At 38.6% G+C, this 14199-nt stretch overlaps 1 protein-coding gene across 1 annotated transcript in view; it reads left to right on the top strand.

Moving 5' to 3' along the window:
- VPS4B (vacuolar protein sorting 4 homolog B) overlaps positions 1-12918 on the top strand; it is a 34973-nt gene extending 22055 nt beyond the window's left edge. The window contains exons 6-11 of the mRNA XM_033239264.1: positions 1341-1497; positions 1844-1992; positions 2713-2794; positions 4720-4939; positions 8787-8927; positions 11212-12918. Of these exons, the coding sequence (XP_033095155.1) occupies positions 1341-1497; positions 1844-1992; positions 2713-2794; positions 4720-4939; positions 8787-8927; positions 11212-11313 (851 nt within the window). The 3' untranslated portion in view covers positions 11314-12918. The remainder of the gene's footprint in view (positions 1-1340; positions 1498-1843; positions 1993-2712; positions 2795-4719; positions 4940-8786; positions 8928-11211) is intronic.
- Positions 12919-14199: the final 1281 nt, after the last annotated feature.

The raw sequence follows: 14199 nt of genomic DNA, 5'->3' as shown, positions 1-14199 counted from the left end.
GTTTTTTTTGTTTTTTTTTTCTTGAGACAGAGTTTCACTCTTGTCACCCAGGCTGGAATGTAATGGCGAGGTCTCGGCTCACTGCAACCTCCACTTCCTGAGTTCAAACAATTGTCCTGCCTCAGCCTCCCAAGTGTTTGGGATTACAGGCATCTGCCACCACACCCAGCTAATTTTTGTATTTTTACTAGAGTCGGAGTTTCACCATGTTGGCCGTGCTTGTCCCGAGCTCCTGACCTCAGGTGATCCGCCCGTCTCGGCCTTTCAAAGTGCTGGTATTACATACGTGAGCCACTGTGCCCAGGCATAGTTTTTTAAATGTATGTTTGATAATTTACTGCCAGCTGTAACCCAGCCTGTTTTATTTTAGGCAGGATTATAATTGCTCATTAGCAAAATTGAGGCACAAAGAGTTGATGTATTCACTGGTTATATTTTGGCAAAACTAGGATTTAAGGTAGAATCACCTTTTGTTACCCAACCGTGAAAGTCTGCTACCTAGACGGGCGCGGTGGCTCACGCCTGTAATTCCAGCATTTTGGGAGGCTGAAGTAGGCGGATCACCTGAGGTCAGGAGTTCAAGACTGATCAATATGGTGAAACCCCATCTCTACTAAAATACAGAAACTAGCCAGGCATAGTGGCGGATGCCTGTAATTTCAGCTACTTGGGAGGCTGAGGCGGGAGAATCGCTTGAAACCAGGAGGCAAAGGTTGTAGTGAGCAAAGATAGCACCATTGCACTCCACCCTGGGCAACAAGAGTGAGACTCCGTCTCAAAAAAAATAAAAGGAAGTCTGCTACCTATAGCACTAACCTGTGCTTTCCTGTGGAATCAAGAATTCAGCAGAAACTCATAAGTCATCCAAACTTTGTTAGGTTCACTTTTCTAAAGAGCATAAATATTGAAAGAAAATCTCTTCCAGCTGCCCATTTTTTACAGATGTAGTTTTTGTACAATATTCTGGTATCAAGCAGTGCACACAGGAGATGATCAGAAAGTACCTTTTCACTGAACTAGACTCCATGCAGGGCAGAAATCCTTTTGCCTCTGCACATGTTATGGTTTTGATACATACTGGTTGAATGAATGAGCAAACAAATGTACTTCCTGTTAGAAGGCTTATGTTATGTAAGTGTATTTTTGATAAAGTAGTCTCTAGAAGAAACAAAATACATTTAAGACATACCTTAGATTGATTTATTTTTAAAATACTGTTTTAGTCCTTACAGGTTTAGAGTGAAAATCTTTTCAGAGTATTCCTCCGTATAGATGATGTCAGTGGTAACTGCAATTAAGTGTTAAAATTCTTGTGACATTTTTCTAAATGTAAATTTTAGGCAAGAGAACACCTTGGAGGGGAATCCTATTATTTGGGCCGCCTGGAACAGGAAAGTCCTACTTAGCCAAAGCTGTAGCAACAGAAGCCAACAACTCAACATTTTTTTCAATATCTTCCTCTGATCTTGTTTCTAAGTGGCTAGGTGAAAGTGAAAAGTAAGTAGTAAATCAATTTTTAAAGTTTTTTCTTTGCCTATAATTACTGTATCAGTCCTTAATAGATTTCTTACATCATTCATAGATATTCAGAGAAGTGATGTAATATAGGTACTCAGTCCTCTGTCAAATCAGTCTCTAACCTAGAATTTATTTTGTGGGAAAAGATAGCATATATGTACAACCTAGTAAATCAAAGTGAGTTATCCAGTTGTAGCATTCTTATTTTCTGTACCTGGAACATGATTAGGCTTTTTAATCTACACAGTTCTTGTAATATTGATACATTGCTTTGTTTTAATCTTTTACTGTTTTTTAGACACTTAAAGTTTTCATTTATTTTTAGACTGGTTAAGAATTTATTCCAACTTGCCAGAGAGAACAAGCCTTCCATTATCTTCATTGATGAAATTGATTCTCTGTGTGGTTCAAGAAGTGAAAACGAAAGTGAAGCCGCACGTAGAATTAAGACGGAGTTCCTAGTGCAAATGCAAGGTGGTGTTACTTTTTTTTTTTTTTTTTTTTTTGATACAGAGTCTCACTCTGTCGCCAGACTGGAGTGCAGTGGCGCAATCTCGGCTCACTGCAACCTCCGCCTCCCAGGTTCAAGCGATTCTCCTGCCTCAGCCTCCTGAGTAGCTGGGATTACAGGCACGCATTACCGTGCCTGGCTAATTTAATGTTACTAATTTTTAAAGTCTTTTTTATTTTATAACAGTTTTTGTAGCAGTAATAAAAAATTCAAGCAGAATTTCTCCATTCTAACGAACTGTTTCATTTTGCCATGTTTCATTCCATTGTCTTCCATATGCATACATAATTTTTACTCATTTGTAATTATCTTGTAGGACTCACTGACATAAATAGAAAAGAGATTTAATATATTCATTTATAGTGTACCAGGAACAACTTCCGTAAAAGTAATATGTAGACTTCAAATGAAATCTTTCAAGAAATATTTCGAAATGAATGTTAAAGTATTTGTCCACAGTCTGGGAGATTTGATTCTTACATTTGCATCATCCTGCATCATAGTGTGTTTGGATCATATTACTGTAAGGTGATATTTGATTAGATACAGTTTTTTTTCAAAGACAGACTCTCAAGATGAGGCACTTTAATGGTAAAGCACCACATTTCTTAACAGAATATATGGAAGAGGTTTAAGAACAGCAAAATGACAAATTAATTAAAGCATTACCTATTTTAATGCAGGGGTTGGTGTAGACAATGATGGAATTTTGGTTCTGGGAGCTACAAATATACCCTGGGTTCTGGATTCTGCCATTAGGCGAAGGTAGGATAATACAGTAAATGTCTTATTTCTCACCGCAGATGTAACAAGAAGATGATAATTCCCTTTTTGTCTTGTGAGGAGGCATTCTAACAACTTTTCAAAAGATTTGTAGTGTACTCTAACCCTATCGCTCCCCTGCCTTGAGGGGGAGAAGGGTGCTTATTTGCTTGTTTGTTTCCCTACTTTGTCAAATATGCAAGATTTCCACATACTTCAGTCTTTCATATTAGAAAATATATTACGTAATGCTTACCTTTCATTCTGATGAGGCTTAGTGTGCACTGATGCTTCAAAAATTTACAAACATAGTTTGACAATTCAGTAAAAACCATTCATACAAAATTTTAGCAAAATGGCAATTCTGTAAGTCAGAATAAGATAACCAGTAAGAGTCGGAGTCTCGCTCTGTTGCCAGGCTGAAGTACAGTGGCGCAATCTCTGCTCACTGCAACCTCCACCCCCCAGGTTCAAGCGATTCTCCTGCCTCAGCCTCCCGAGTAGCTGGGACTACAGGCGCCCGCCACCTCGCCCGGCTAATTTTTATATTTTTAGTAGAGACAGAGTTTCCCCATGTTGGCCAGGATGGTCTCGATCTCTTGACCTCGTGATCCGCCCGCCTCGTCCTCCCAGAGTGCTGGGATTACCGATGTGAAGCACCACTCCCGGCCAAGATTTTTTTTTTTTTTTTTTAAGTAAAAAATGTATGTCAGGCCGGGTGCGGTGGCTTATGCCTGTAATCCCAGCACTTTGGGAGGCCAAGGTGGGCAGATTGCCTGAGCTCAGGAGTTCAAAACCACCCCGGGCAACATGGTGAAACTCCGTCTCTACTAAAATCCAAAAAAATTACCTGGGCATGGTGGCGCACACCTGTCTGTAGTTCCAGCTACTCGGGAAGCTGAGGTGGGAGAATCGCTTGAGCCCAGGAGGCGGAGGTTGCAGTGAGCCAAGATTGTGCCACTGCACTACCAGCTTGGGCAACAGAGTGAGACTCCATCTCAAAAATAAAATAAGTGTGTGTGTGTGTGTGTATATCGATCTAATTTTTAAGTCGAAAATAAAACTTCAGCTGTAGGAAAGGTATACGGACTCTTCACTTTCACTCTTCACAGTTCCCTGGTACATTCACTTACTTTGTATGGTAAAAATTAGCACTTCAGTTTTTGCCACTTTTATCCCATTCACTTGATGATTTGCCAGCATGGTAGCTTACCATCCAGTACCAAGAAAGGAAATGTGCAGGGTATTTTTGGAAAATTGCCTTATTCTGCACCCATCTCTAGAGGCAATGGAAACTTTAAATTCTTTTCATTGCCACAGAGAGGTACCTGGAGGAAAAACAGTCTGCCCAGACCACTTAAATTATCCCTCATCGCTGCTTCTCTGTCTGCAAATACTGACATTCTAAGAAGGCAAGCAAAATTATTGTTAATGAAATATAGTGTTTATTTTTTATAATATAGGATTGTTTGTTCTGGATGTATTCATTAAAGTGGACATTTTGTATAATGTATATCCTATAAGACTGTGAGTTAATTCTATTTCGAATGTAGAGAATTACTGTGTCATCTCTACTCCTATTTTATATTGTTAATCACTAGTCCCTTGATCAAGAGTTCACAGTACAATTTTGTGGGAAACTGTAATCCTGCAGGACCTCTTTTGATTTCATGAATTCCAGGCATGTGAACACTGTGGCCAAAATAACCCAAAAATCATGCACGAAATATTCAACCACTCCATACTAGCTCCCTGGCTATTTTGATTTTATTTGTTTGTTTTTAATGTGTTCTGGATATTCTCCCTTGAACCTAAATATATATGTTTAACCTTGGCACGTACACGCCCACTTAACTTAGTATCTGTTTCTCCTTGCAAATATCCTAATTTTCAATTAAATATATTCTTGATGTAATTTCTCTTTTAAGATTTGAGAAACGAATTTATATTCCTTTGCCGGAACCCCATGCCCGAGCAGCAATGTTTAAACTGCACCTGGGGACCACTCAGAACAGTCTTACGGAAGCAGACTTTCGGGAACTTGGGAAGAAAACAGATGGTTATTCAGGGGCAGATATAAGTATCATTGTACGTGATGCACTTATGCAGCCTGTTAGGAAAGTACAGTCAGCTACTCATTTTAAAAAGGTAAGTCATTTTTATCTATCCTTTCCTATCTTTTTTTTTTTTTTGAGACAGTCTCACTCTGTCACCCAGGCTGGAGTGCAGTGGCACTATCTTGGCTCTCTGCAACCTGCACCTCCCAGGTTCAAGCAATTCTTAGCCTCCTGCGTAGCTGGGATTACAGGCGTGTTGCCACCATGCCTGGCTAGTTTTTTGTATTTTTAGTTGAGACGGGGTTTCACCATGTTGACCAGGCTCGTCTCAAACTCCTGGCTCCGGATGATCCACCCACCTCGGCCTCCCAAAGGCGTGAGCCACTACACCTGGCCCCTTTCCTATATTTTTAAAATCGAGTTTCAAGACCATCATTGGTTTGTCTTCAAAGAATTTGGGAGGGTTTCAGTGTTGTGTAATAATACAATAAGTGGGTTTACATAATAGACATATTTCTATGTGACTGAAACAAGTTCTTCAATAAAGTTTATTAGCCATTATTGGCTGGGTGCAGTGGCTCACACCTGTAATCCTAGCACTTTAGGAGGCCGGAGTGGGCAGATCTCTTGACCTCAGGAGTTCGAGACCAGCCTCAGGCAACACAGCGAAACCCCATCTCTATAAAAAATAGAAAAATTAGCTGGATGTGGTGGTGCACTCCGGTAGTCCTAGCTACTTGGGAGGCTGAAGTGGGAGAATCACTTGAGCCCAGGAGGTGGAGGTTGCAGTGAGCCGAGATTGCACCAGTGCGCTCCAGCCTGGGTGACACAGTGAGAGCCTGTCTTAAAAAAAGAAAAGGCCTTATTAATCATCCTAATGTGTTTTAAATTTTCCTGTGAAATGAGCTTTGAAGTATTTGTGTATTATTTTGATGTAAGTGTAGAAACTTAAATGTATAGATGTCAGGCTGCTTCTGACACATCTAGAATATTTTTGAGCAGAATCTGGTGCATTTATACCTCATAAAGTAAAAATAGTAATAGCTAATATCTTTTAAATATTCACATGCCTGGCACTATGTTCTTTTATTATTTCATTCGGTCTTCACAAAAACAACAAGAAGTACACGTAGCCAGCCACCTACTGGTGGTTAGTCTTGGACTTAGGTGCTAACACAGTAGCTACAGTGGTTCAGATGTGATTTGTTTGGAGGTGAGGTGTGTTTCCGAATCCGAAATCTCAACCATTCTGCTATCCTGCCCCTCCTGTGTTCTATTTTGTCTGCAAGAACAAGTTAAGCATCTATGGTTGAGATAAAGTTTTATAAAAAGACTGTGGTCTTGAGATACCCAGTTTTAGTAACAGTGTACTAGGTCATCTGGACCAACCCTTTTGCTGTGAACAGCAGTATCCAGTATTACTCATGAACATAGATGTGGAAAACTATCGCAAACCTAATCTCATAATGTATGCCAAGACTAATATGACTAAGTCACATATGTATGTTTATCATATACCACAATAAGATTTTTTAGGTTAACAAACTTGAATTAAAATCTGAATTTGAAACCTGGCACCATTTACTTGTTATACCTTTTTGAGCAAATTCTATTATTTCTTTAAGGCTCATTTTATCATCTCTAAAATGGGGATGATCATGCTATTTTGAAGTCCTTTCTGATAATGAAGTGATACAATACTTATAAAACACCAGTTGTGATACTTCAGATGCCCAGTGAATATTACTCATCCACCCTTCTTCAGCCATTTCATTACTGAAATACTGTTAAGTTTATGCCACAGCCATTATGTTTTTTCTTAAATTCTCTTTGCCATTTAGAAACTATAAATGCATAGGAACTCAGTCCTTTCCTACTCAGAATTTATCACTCGATTCTGCATATTACTGCCTGAGTGAGCTCACATGACGCTGAAGCCAGGTCCTTGTTAGTGGGACGAAGGTAACGCAGCCAGATGAGTTTTTTCTTTGCGACGGGGGATCACCAGCTGCAGCAGGCCTCTCAGCAACTCCATCCTTTACTTCTTTTAAAGCTGATTATTTCAATTAACAATAAGATTCCCTGTTTATTTTTTTGCATTTACTAGTATTTTATTTCTAAAATACTAATCTGGGCCCAGCGGTACATCCTTAAGTAGAGCAGTCAAAAGAGACAAAAATCCCTGACCTCATGCAGCTAAAATATTAGTGAGTAAAGACAGACAATAAAATACACATAATAAGGTGAGAGTGTGTATTTCTTCACACCTACACCAATCCTGAGATAATATTTAAAGTCGATCATTGTGAAACAGATGTGAAAGTGCCCCCAAGTTGGCTGGGCGTGGTGGCTCACGCCTGTAATCCCACCACTTTGGGAGGCTGAAGTGGGCAGATCACGAGGTCAGGGGTTTGAGACCAGCCTGGCCATCATGGTGAAACCCTGTCTCTGCTAAAAATATAAAAATTATCTGGGCATGGTGGCGGGTGCCTATAATCCCAGCTACTCAGGAGGCTGAGGCAGGAGAATTGGTTGAAACCTGGAGGTGGAGGTTGCAGTGAGCCAAGATTGCACCACTGTCCTCCAGCCTGGGCGACAGAGCGAGACTCTGTCAAAAAAAAAAAAAAAGAAAGTGCCCCCAAGTTGATGCAGACTATTGCCATCTAAATGTTTCCATGTGACTATGTCACAAAGATTCTTTTTCTGGATATTGTTAAAACTTAAGTTGTGGCCGGGCACAGTGGCTCACGCCTGTAATCCCAGCACTTTGGGAGGCCAAGGCAGGTGGATCATGAGGTCAGGAGATCGAGACCATCCTGGCTAACGTGGTGAAACCCTGTCTGTACTAAAAATACAAAAAAAAAAAAAAAATTAGCCGGGTGTGGTGGCGGGCACCTGTAGTCCCAGCTACTCGGGAGGCTGAGGTAGGAGAATGGCAGGAACCCAGGAGGCGGAGCTTACGGTGAGCCGAGATCGCATCACTGCACTCCACGCTGGGCGACAGAGTGAGACTCCGTCTCAAAAAAAAACAAAAAAGCAAAACAAAACAAAACAAACTTCAGTTGTACATGATAAAATGGCATTGATACCACATTTAGCATATAATTTTGCACTTAGATTTGAGAGCGTTTTTGTTGAAAGAGACAGATTCAGTAGTTTCATACTAAAGTTCCAAATATTACAGAAGTTTCTCAGCTATAGAGCAACTTCTGAGAATTTTTTAATATATCTGTTTTTGGTCTCTGAGATTACTACCACTTATTAAGCACTGGAGGGGTAAAGAGAAAACTTGGACACAGGTAACTATTTCTTTTTTTTTTTTTTAACTTCTATGTGTGATCATGTAAGTAATTTATTGTAGGAAATTTCAAAATACAGAAAAGCATCAAGAAAAAAACTAAAAGCGGCTGGGCGTGGTGGCTCACTCCTGTAATCCCGGCAGTTTGGGAGGCCGAGGTGGGCAGATCACGAGGTCAGGAGATCGAGACCATCGTGGCCAACATGGTGAAACCCTGTCTCTCCTAAAAGTGAAAAAAAAAAATTAGCTGGGTGTGGTGGCGCATGCCTGTAATCCTAGCTACTCGGGAGGCTGAGGCACAAGAATCACTTGAACCCGGGAGGCGGAGGTTACAGTGAGCTGACATGGCGCCACTTCACTCCAGCCTGCTGACAGATCGAGACACCCTTTCAAAAAAAAAAAAACTAAAAGCAACCAAAATCTACCCCATTACCCAGGGGATAACTACTTTTTGTTGTATATTCTTAATTTTTTTTCCCAAAAGTAAACATTAAACATACAAAACTATTATACATTTTAACTTTCCTGATAATGGATTAAATCTTAATGTTCAATTTTGTTTCAAATAAATATTTCAGATTACTGTTTATTTCAGTAATCTGTTTATTTTATTTATATTTATTTATTTATTTTATTTCAGGTTTGCGGACCTTCCCGAGCTGATCCTAACCATCTTGTAGATGATCTGCTAACACCTTGCTCTCCAGGTGACCCTGGTGCCATTGAAATGACATGGATGGATGTCCCTGGAGATAAACTTTTGGAGCCAGTTGTTTCCATGGTTTGAAATTTTGTTTGTTTTTAAGAAAAATTTTAAAACATTATAATTTTCAGTTACATAATATTTGCTGGAAAATCTTAGTATTAAACAGGTGTATTTTACTTAATACTGTTGACTCACATTAGAAATTATAAAGTTAATTGAACTTAAAATAAAAAGGTAGTTATTTTTAAACTATTTTATTGGGTTTTGAGGAAACTTTAAGTGAAAAAGCTATTTTTTAAAGCACAAGATTCTGACTTTACAGGTCTTACAGCTAGAATATCTCCAAACTGCTCATATATAGTATAATTATTGCCAAAACCTAACTAAAAAAATAGGATTGGTGAAATTTTTTTTTCCCTGCATCTCAGATTTTTTAAAATAACCAGAAATCGCCTGTAATCCCAGCACTTTGGGAGGCAAGGCAGGCAGACCACTTGAGGCCAGGAGTTTGAAACCAGCCTGGCCAACCTGGCGAAATGCTGTCTCTCCTAAAAATACAAAAATTAGCCGGGCAGTGTGGCACATACATGTAATCCAGCTGCTCAGTTGAGGCAGGAGAATAACATGAACCAGGGAGGCAGAGGTTGCAGTGAGCTGAGATTGCGCGACTGCACTCCAGCCCAGGTGACAGAGTGAGACTCTGTCTCAAAAAAAACAGGGCTGGGCACGGCGGCTCACGCCTGTAATCCCAACACTTTCGGAGGCCAAGGCAGGCTGTTCACAAGGTTAGGAGATGGAGACCATCCTGGCTAACACGGTGAAACCCTGTCTCTACTAAAAATACAAAAAAATTAGCTGAGTGTGGTGGCACGCACGTGTAGTCCCAGCTACTTGGGAGGCTGAGGCAGGAGAATAGCTTGAACCCAGGAGGCAGAGGTTGCAGTGAGCCGAGATCACACCACTGCACTCCAGCCTGGGCAACAGAGCGAGACTCTGTCTCAAAAAAAAAAAAAACCAGAAATACTAATGCTTGTATCATCATATTTATAGTGTTTTCTATTTCACTTTTCAAAGGTCCATAGAAAGTTTAAATAATGTAGTTCTATTTTTATTTTTAAAAATTACAGTTACATAGTTTATATTGGAGGAATTACAATAATATACAAGACTTATTTTGTAAGGCGTGTTATTTTTCGGGAACTTAGGGTGATTGAAAAGTTGTTTACTTATGGAAGAACGTTCTCAGTTTTCGGAATTTTCTGTCAGTTTCAGATCTTTAAGGACCTTTAATGGCGGGTTTAATAGTAACTTCCAGAGGAGAAACTTTTACATGATACATAGACATACATGTAAATGTGTACACGCCCATATATTTGTGTGTGAACCAACCATAATGCTTATCTGAGAAGTTACTCAGAAACCCCTTTTGTTTTAATCTTTGGTGTATTATTTTTTATTTTTTGTACTTTGTTCAGCTTTGAAGCATTTTTAGTAACTTAGAGTAATCCTTTTTATTATTTTTCATATCCTTTTACAGGAGTCTTGGCTTAGAAGTTAGTTTTTTAATGAATCTCTGATATTAGCATATTTTTCTAACCATTTCAATCTTAACTGTAACTATGGTAAAATTCTGGTTAGTTGATTTTTCATAAAATGGTATTCTGCTTCACTTACGTGTAAGTGAATGATATTTTCCTTTTGAACTATACTTACTTGGAAAACTGATCTCTTGTTTAAGAAAAAGAGATAAGGCCAGAAATTAGATCATGAACATACTTTGGAGGCCTTGATCCTCAGACTAAGAGAAATGTCCTGATAATGGGGAGCCATTTGATCAGTGCAGGGGAAGAAAGTGTAAGTTTCTACACAAAGGAATAACATGATCAAAGATCTTGAAAGATCTGTGAAAGAATAGGGGCCGGGCGCGGGGGCTCACGCCTGTAATCCCAACACTTGGCGAGGCAGAAGCGGGTGGATCACCTGAGGTCAGGAGTTCGAGACCAGCCTGACCAACATAGTGAAACCCCATCTCTACTAAAAACACAAAAATTAGCCAGTCATGGTGGCAGGTGCCTGTAATCCCAGCCACTTTGAGGCTGAGGCAGGAAAATCGCTTGAACCTAGGAGGCAGAGGTTGCAATGAGCCAAGATCACACCACTGCGCTCCAGCCTGAGCAACAGAGTGAGACTCTGACTCAAAAAAAAGAACAGGGAGTTTATTGTCAGTATCTTATGGTAGACAGCAAATATTCATGTTTAAACTTAGGTTAAAGTTCATAACAATAATGATAATATGATCGTTTTTTATTTTGTTAACTCTATTATTAATATTCTTCCTGCCCTTCTTTTTCCCTGGCAGTCAGATATGTTGCGGTCACTATCTAACACAAAACCTACAGTCAATGAACATGACTTGTTGAAATTAAAGAAGTTTACAGAAGATTTTGGTCAAGAAGGCTAAACCAAAGACAAGGAAGATGCTTACCCATATGTATTCTTTCTTTCATAGATATTTTTGTCTATTTTGGATCGCATTGATTGTTTCCAGTAAAACACTTTTACCACAGGGAAATACACCTCTCACTTCAGAGTTCCATTAGGTTTTATATTGTACTTTTCCTCCATTACTTATTAAATACTCGTATTAACAAAATGTACAAAATAACAGGTTATGAGGAAATGAGCGATATATGAATGGCAAAAAATAGAAATTACCCAGTAGAAAGGATGTCAGAAATTGATTGGCATACAAATATTTAAATTTTTTATGAATAGTGGTCTTTGCAAAGAGCATTTATCTTTTTTTTTTACTAAAATGATATAGGGTTTATTTTATATTTTAAAAAATACTGTTAAACATTCTTATCAATGTAAAATTTACGTTATTAAAAAATTACAAATGATAGAATCTTTACTCTCAGGGATGGGCAATAAAACAACAAAGAGCATTGTGATTGGGTTTGAAAGATTTTGAATTATAGACAGTGCTCTTACTGGTTTGTAATAAGTTGATATTTTTTTCTGTGTAGATTTAAGTAATTTCTTTAAAAGAAGTAAGCTTTGACTGGGCGTGGTGGCTCATGCCTGTAATCCCAGCACTTTGGGAGGCCAAGACAGGTGGATCACCTTAGGCCAGGAGTTCAAGACCAGCCCGACCAACATGGTGAAATGCCGTCTCTACTAAAAATACAAAAATTAGCTGGGCATGATGGCGGGTGCCTGTAATCCCAGCTACTCAGGAGGCTGAGGCGGGAGAATCACTTGAACCTGGGAGGCGGAGGTTGCAGTGAGCCGAGATCGCACCATTGCACTCCCTGGGCGACTGAACGAAACTCTGTCTCAAAAAAACAAAAACAGTAAGCTTTTATATTTAATTAAATGATACCTTTCACTGTGCAATCTCAAGAGGAAGATTTTCTAAATTAAACATTGTCTTTACCTTAAAGAAGAAAATTGTCTATTTCAGTGTCTTTTTGTAGCAAGATTGACCGAAACAGGTGGTAAATGTGTACATTTTTCCTTTGCTACTAAGGAAATGGGCTACCTTTGGATTATGGGAAGTTTGTTGTCTGTGATATGGGGTGTCTGTGTACATACATGTATATTTCCTTTTTTAATACAGGATAATAATATGGGGTCTTGTCCTTCACCTTTTAAGTTCAGGGAACAGTTTGTCCTGACCACACATATGTTATCAGTGTAATGCTTTATGAAGCTTTAGAAATGAGCTCATGACTCATTAAAAAATAATAAACATGATACTATTTTAATATTTTCAAATAAATAATCTGAGGATGTGTTTCATACTGTAGCATCAACGCTAAGTTGTGCCTTGTAGATTTGCATTGTCTATACATGCAAAAGACAAAGTTAGAATGAAGTAGACTCCTTAATTACTATTAAATTCTATCTTGCAAATGCTCTAGAATAACTTGCATTTTAAAGTGTATTTGCACATTTTACATATGCTCTGTGGTTGCCTTTGGGTTTTCTGTACAGTTGTTTTTGTTATTAAATGGAAAAGGCCTGAATGATGCTCTTATGTGAAGTAAATTGGTAAAACTCATTGACTGTATTCTGTGTATTCTTTATTTTGGGACCATCTGTGTAAAAGAAAATATTACCTAAATTGGTTAGATACAAAGAAATCATTAAAATTATTAATGTATACATGAAAATTCTGTTTTTCAACGACTTTTATGCAAGGGTTGAGAACTAACTTAGTAGACTAACACTGAATTCTTTGTGGATAAGGTAATTTATACATCTTACCTGTTTATCTGCCTCAGAATTATACAGTACTGCTGTGTGTTCTTTATGGACAGATACTCAAAGGAACCCGAATGGGCATGTTCTATTTTTCTGGCTCTTGACCAGTAATTATGAAGTTTAGGTAGACGTTTTCTGAGCCAGCAAGTAGATCATAGTTGTTAAGCATCTCTATGATCTACACCCTGGATATTTGAAAGCATTTTGTCTCACCTTGAGAAATCTAGAAGGACTCTATAATTATAAAACATGTCAATAGAGAATTGACTTCTGAGTCTGCTGTCGACTACATGCAGAAAAACAGAATGGGTGTACGTGATTAGTGCCACAGAAGCACCATTTAGCCACTTCCATGAGAAAGAGGCATATCTACCTGATGGTGCAGTGTCTTGCAAATGAAGCAACACAGTGCCTGTTGTTGACACTGATGTTATCTTAAGTTTGTGAGTTTTCACAGGTGCCCTTTTCTTTCCTACTTTCATCCCTTCATTTGTATCCTTCTCTTACTCTAATATGGTATCTTTTTTTTTTTGGCTATTCCACGTATTTCCATTAAAACCTAATGATGAACCATGTAGCCTCTTGCAGGAAGACCGCCTAAACTATCCCCATCCTAGTTTTGCTGACTGCTAAAGAATTAGCAGTTAAATTGCTGCTGCTGTGTTGAGATTTTTCTCTGAAGCATGTTCTGTTGACCATGTTTACATCATTTAGATTGTAAGTTCTGAGAGTTACATTTTCCCTAGCAATTAATATATTGCTGGGTGCTATTAGGTACTTAGCATTGGGAAAAAAAAAAAAAACAGGAGTTATGTTTTGATTTTGATCTACCTCGTGGATTATGTGAGAGACTTATAAAATAGATAAGTTTATAAAGTGACTTTGTTCTTACTTGTCTAGTGAAATTATGATAAATTTCTGTCTCGGTGATTGAGAACTACAAAATCAAAAATGTGTTCAAACTAGCTCACCCTGGCTCACCAAAACTGATAGTACCTCTTTCCCAGCTGCGAGTTCAGTGACCTCATACTAGAAATTTAAAGTCTGCTGTGATGGGAATATTTATACCATAGAAATC

This window comes from Trachypithecus francoisi, unplaced genomic scaffold (genome assembly GCF_009764315.1).
Source record: "Trachypithecus francoisi isolate TF-2019V2 unplaced genomic scaffold, Tfra_2.0 Contig01474, whole genome shotgun sequence".
Lineage (NCBI taxonomy): Eukaryota > Metazoa > Chordata > Mammalia > Primates > Cercopithecidae > Trachypithecus > Trachypithecus francoisi.
This window is presented reverse-complemented; position numbering and strand designations above follow the sequence as displayed.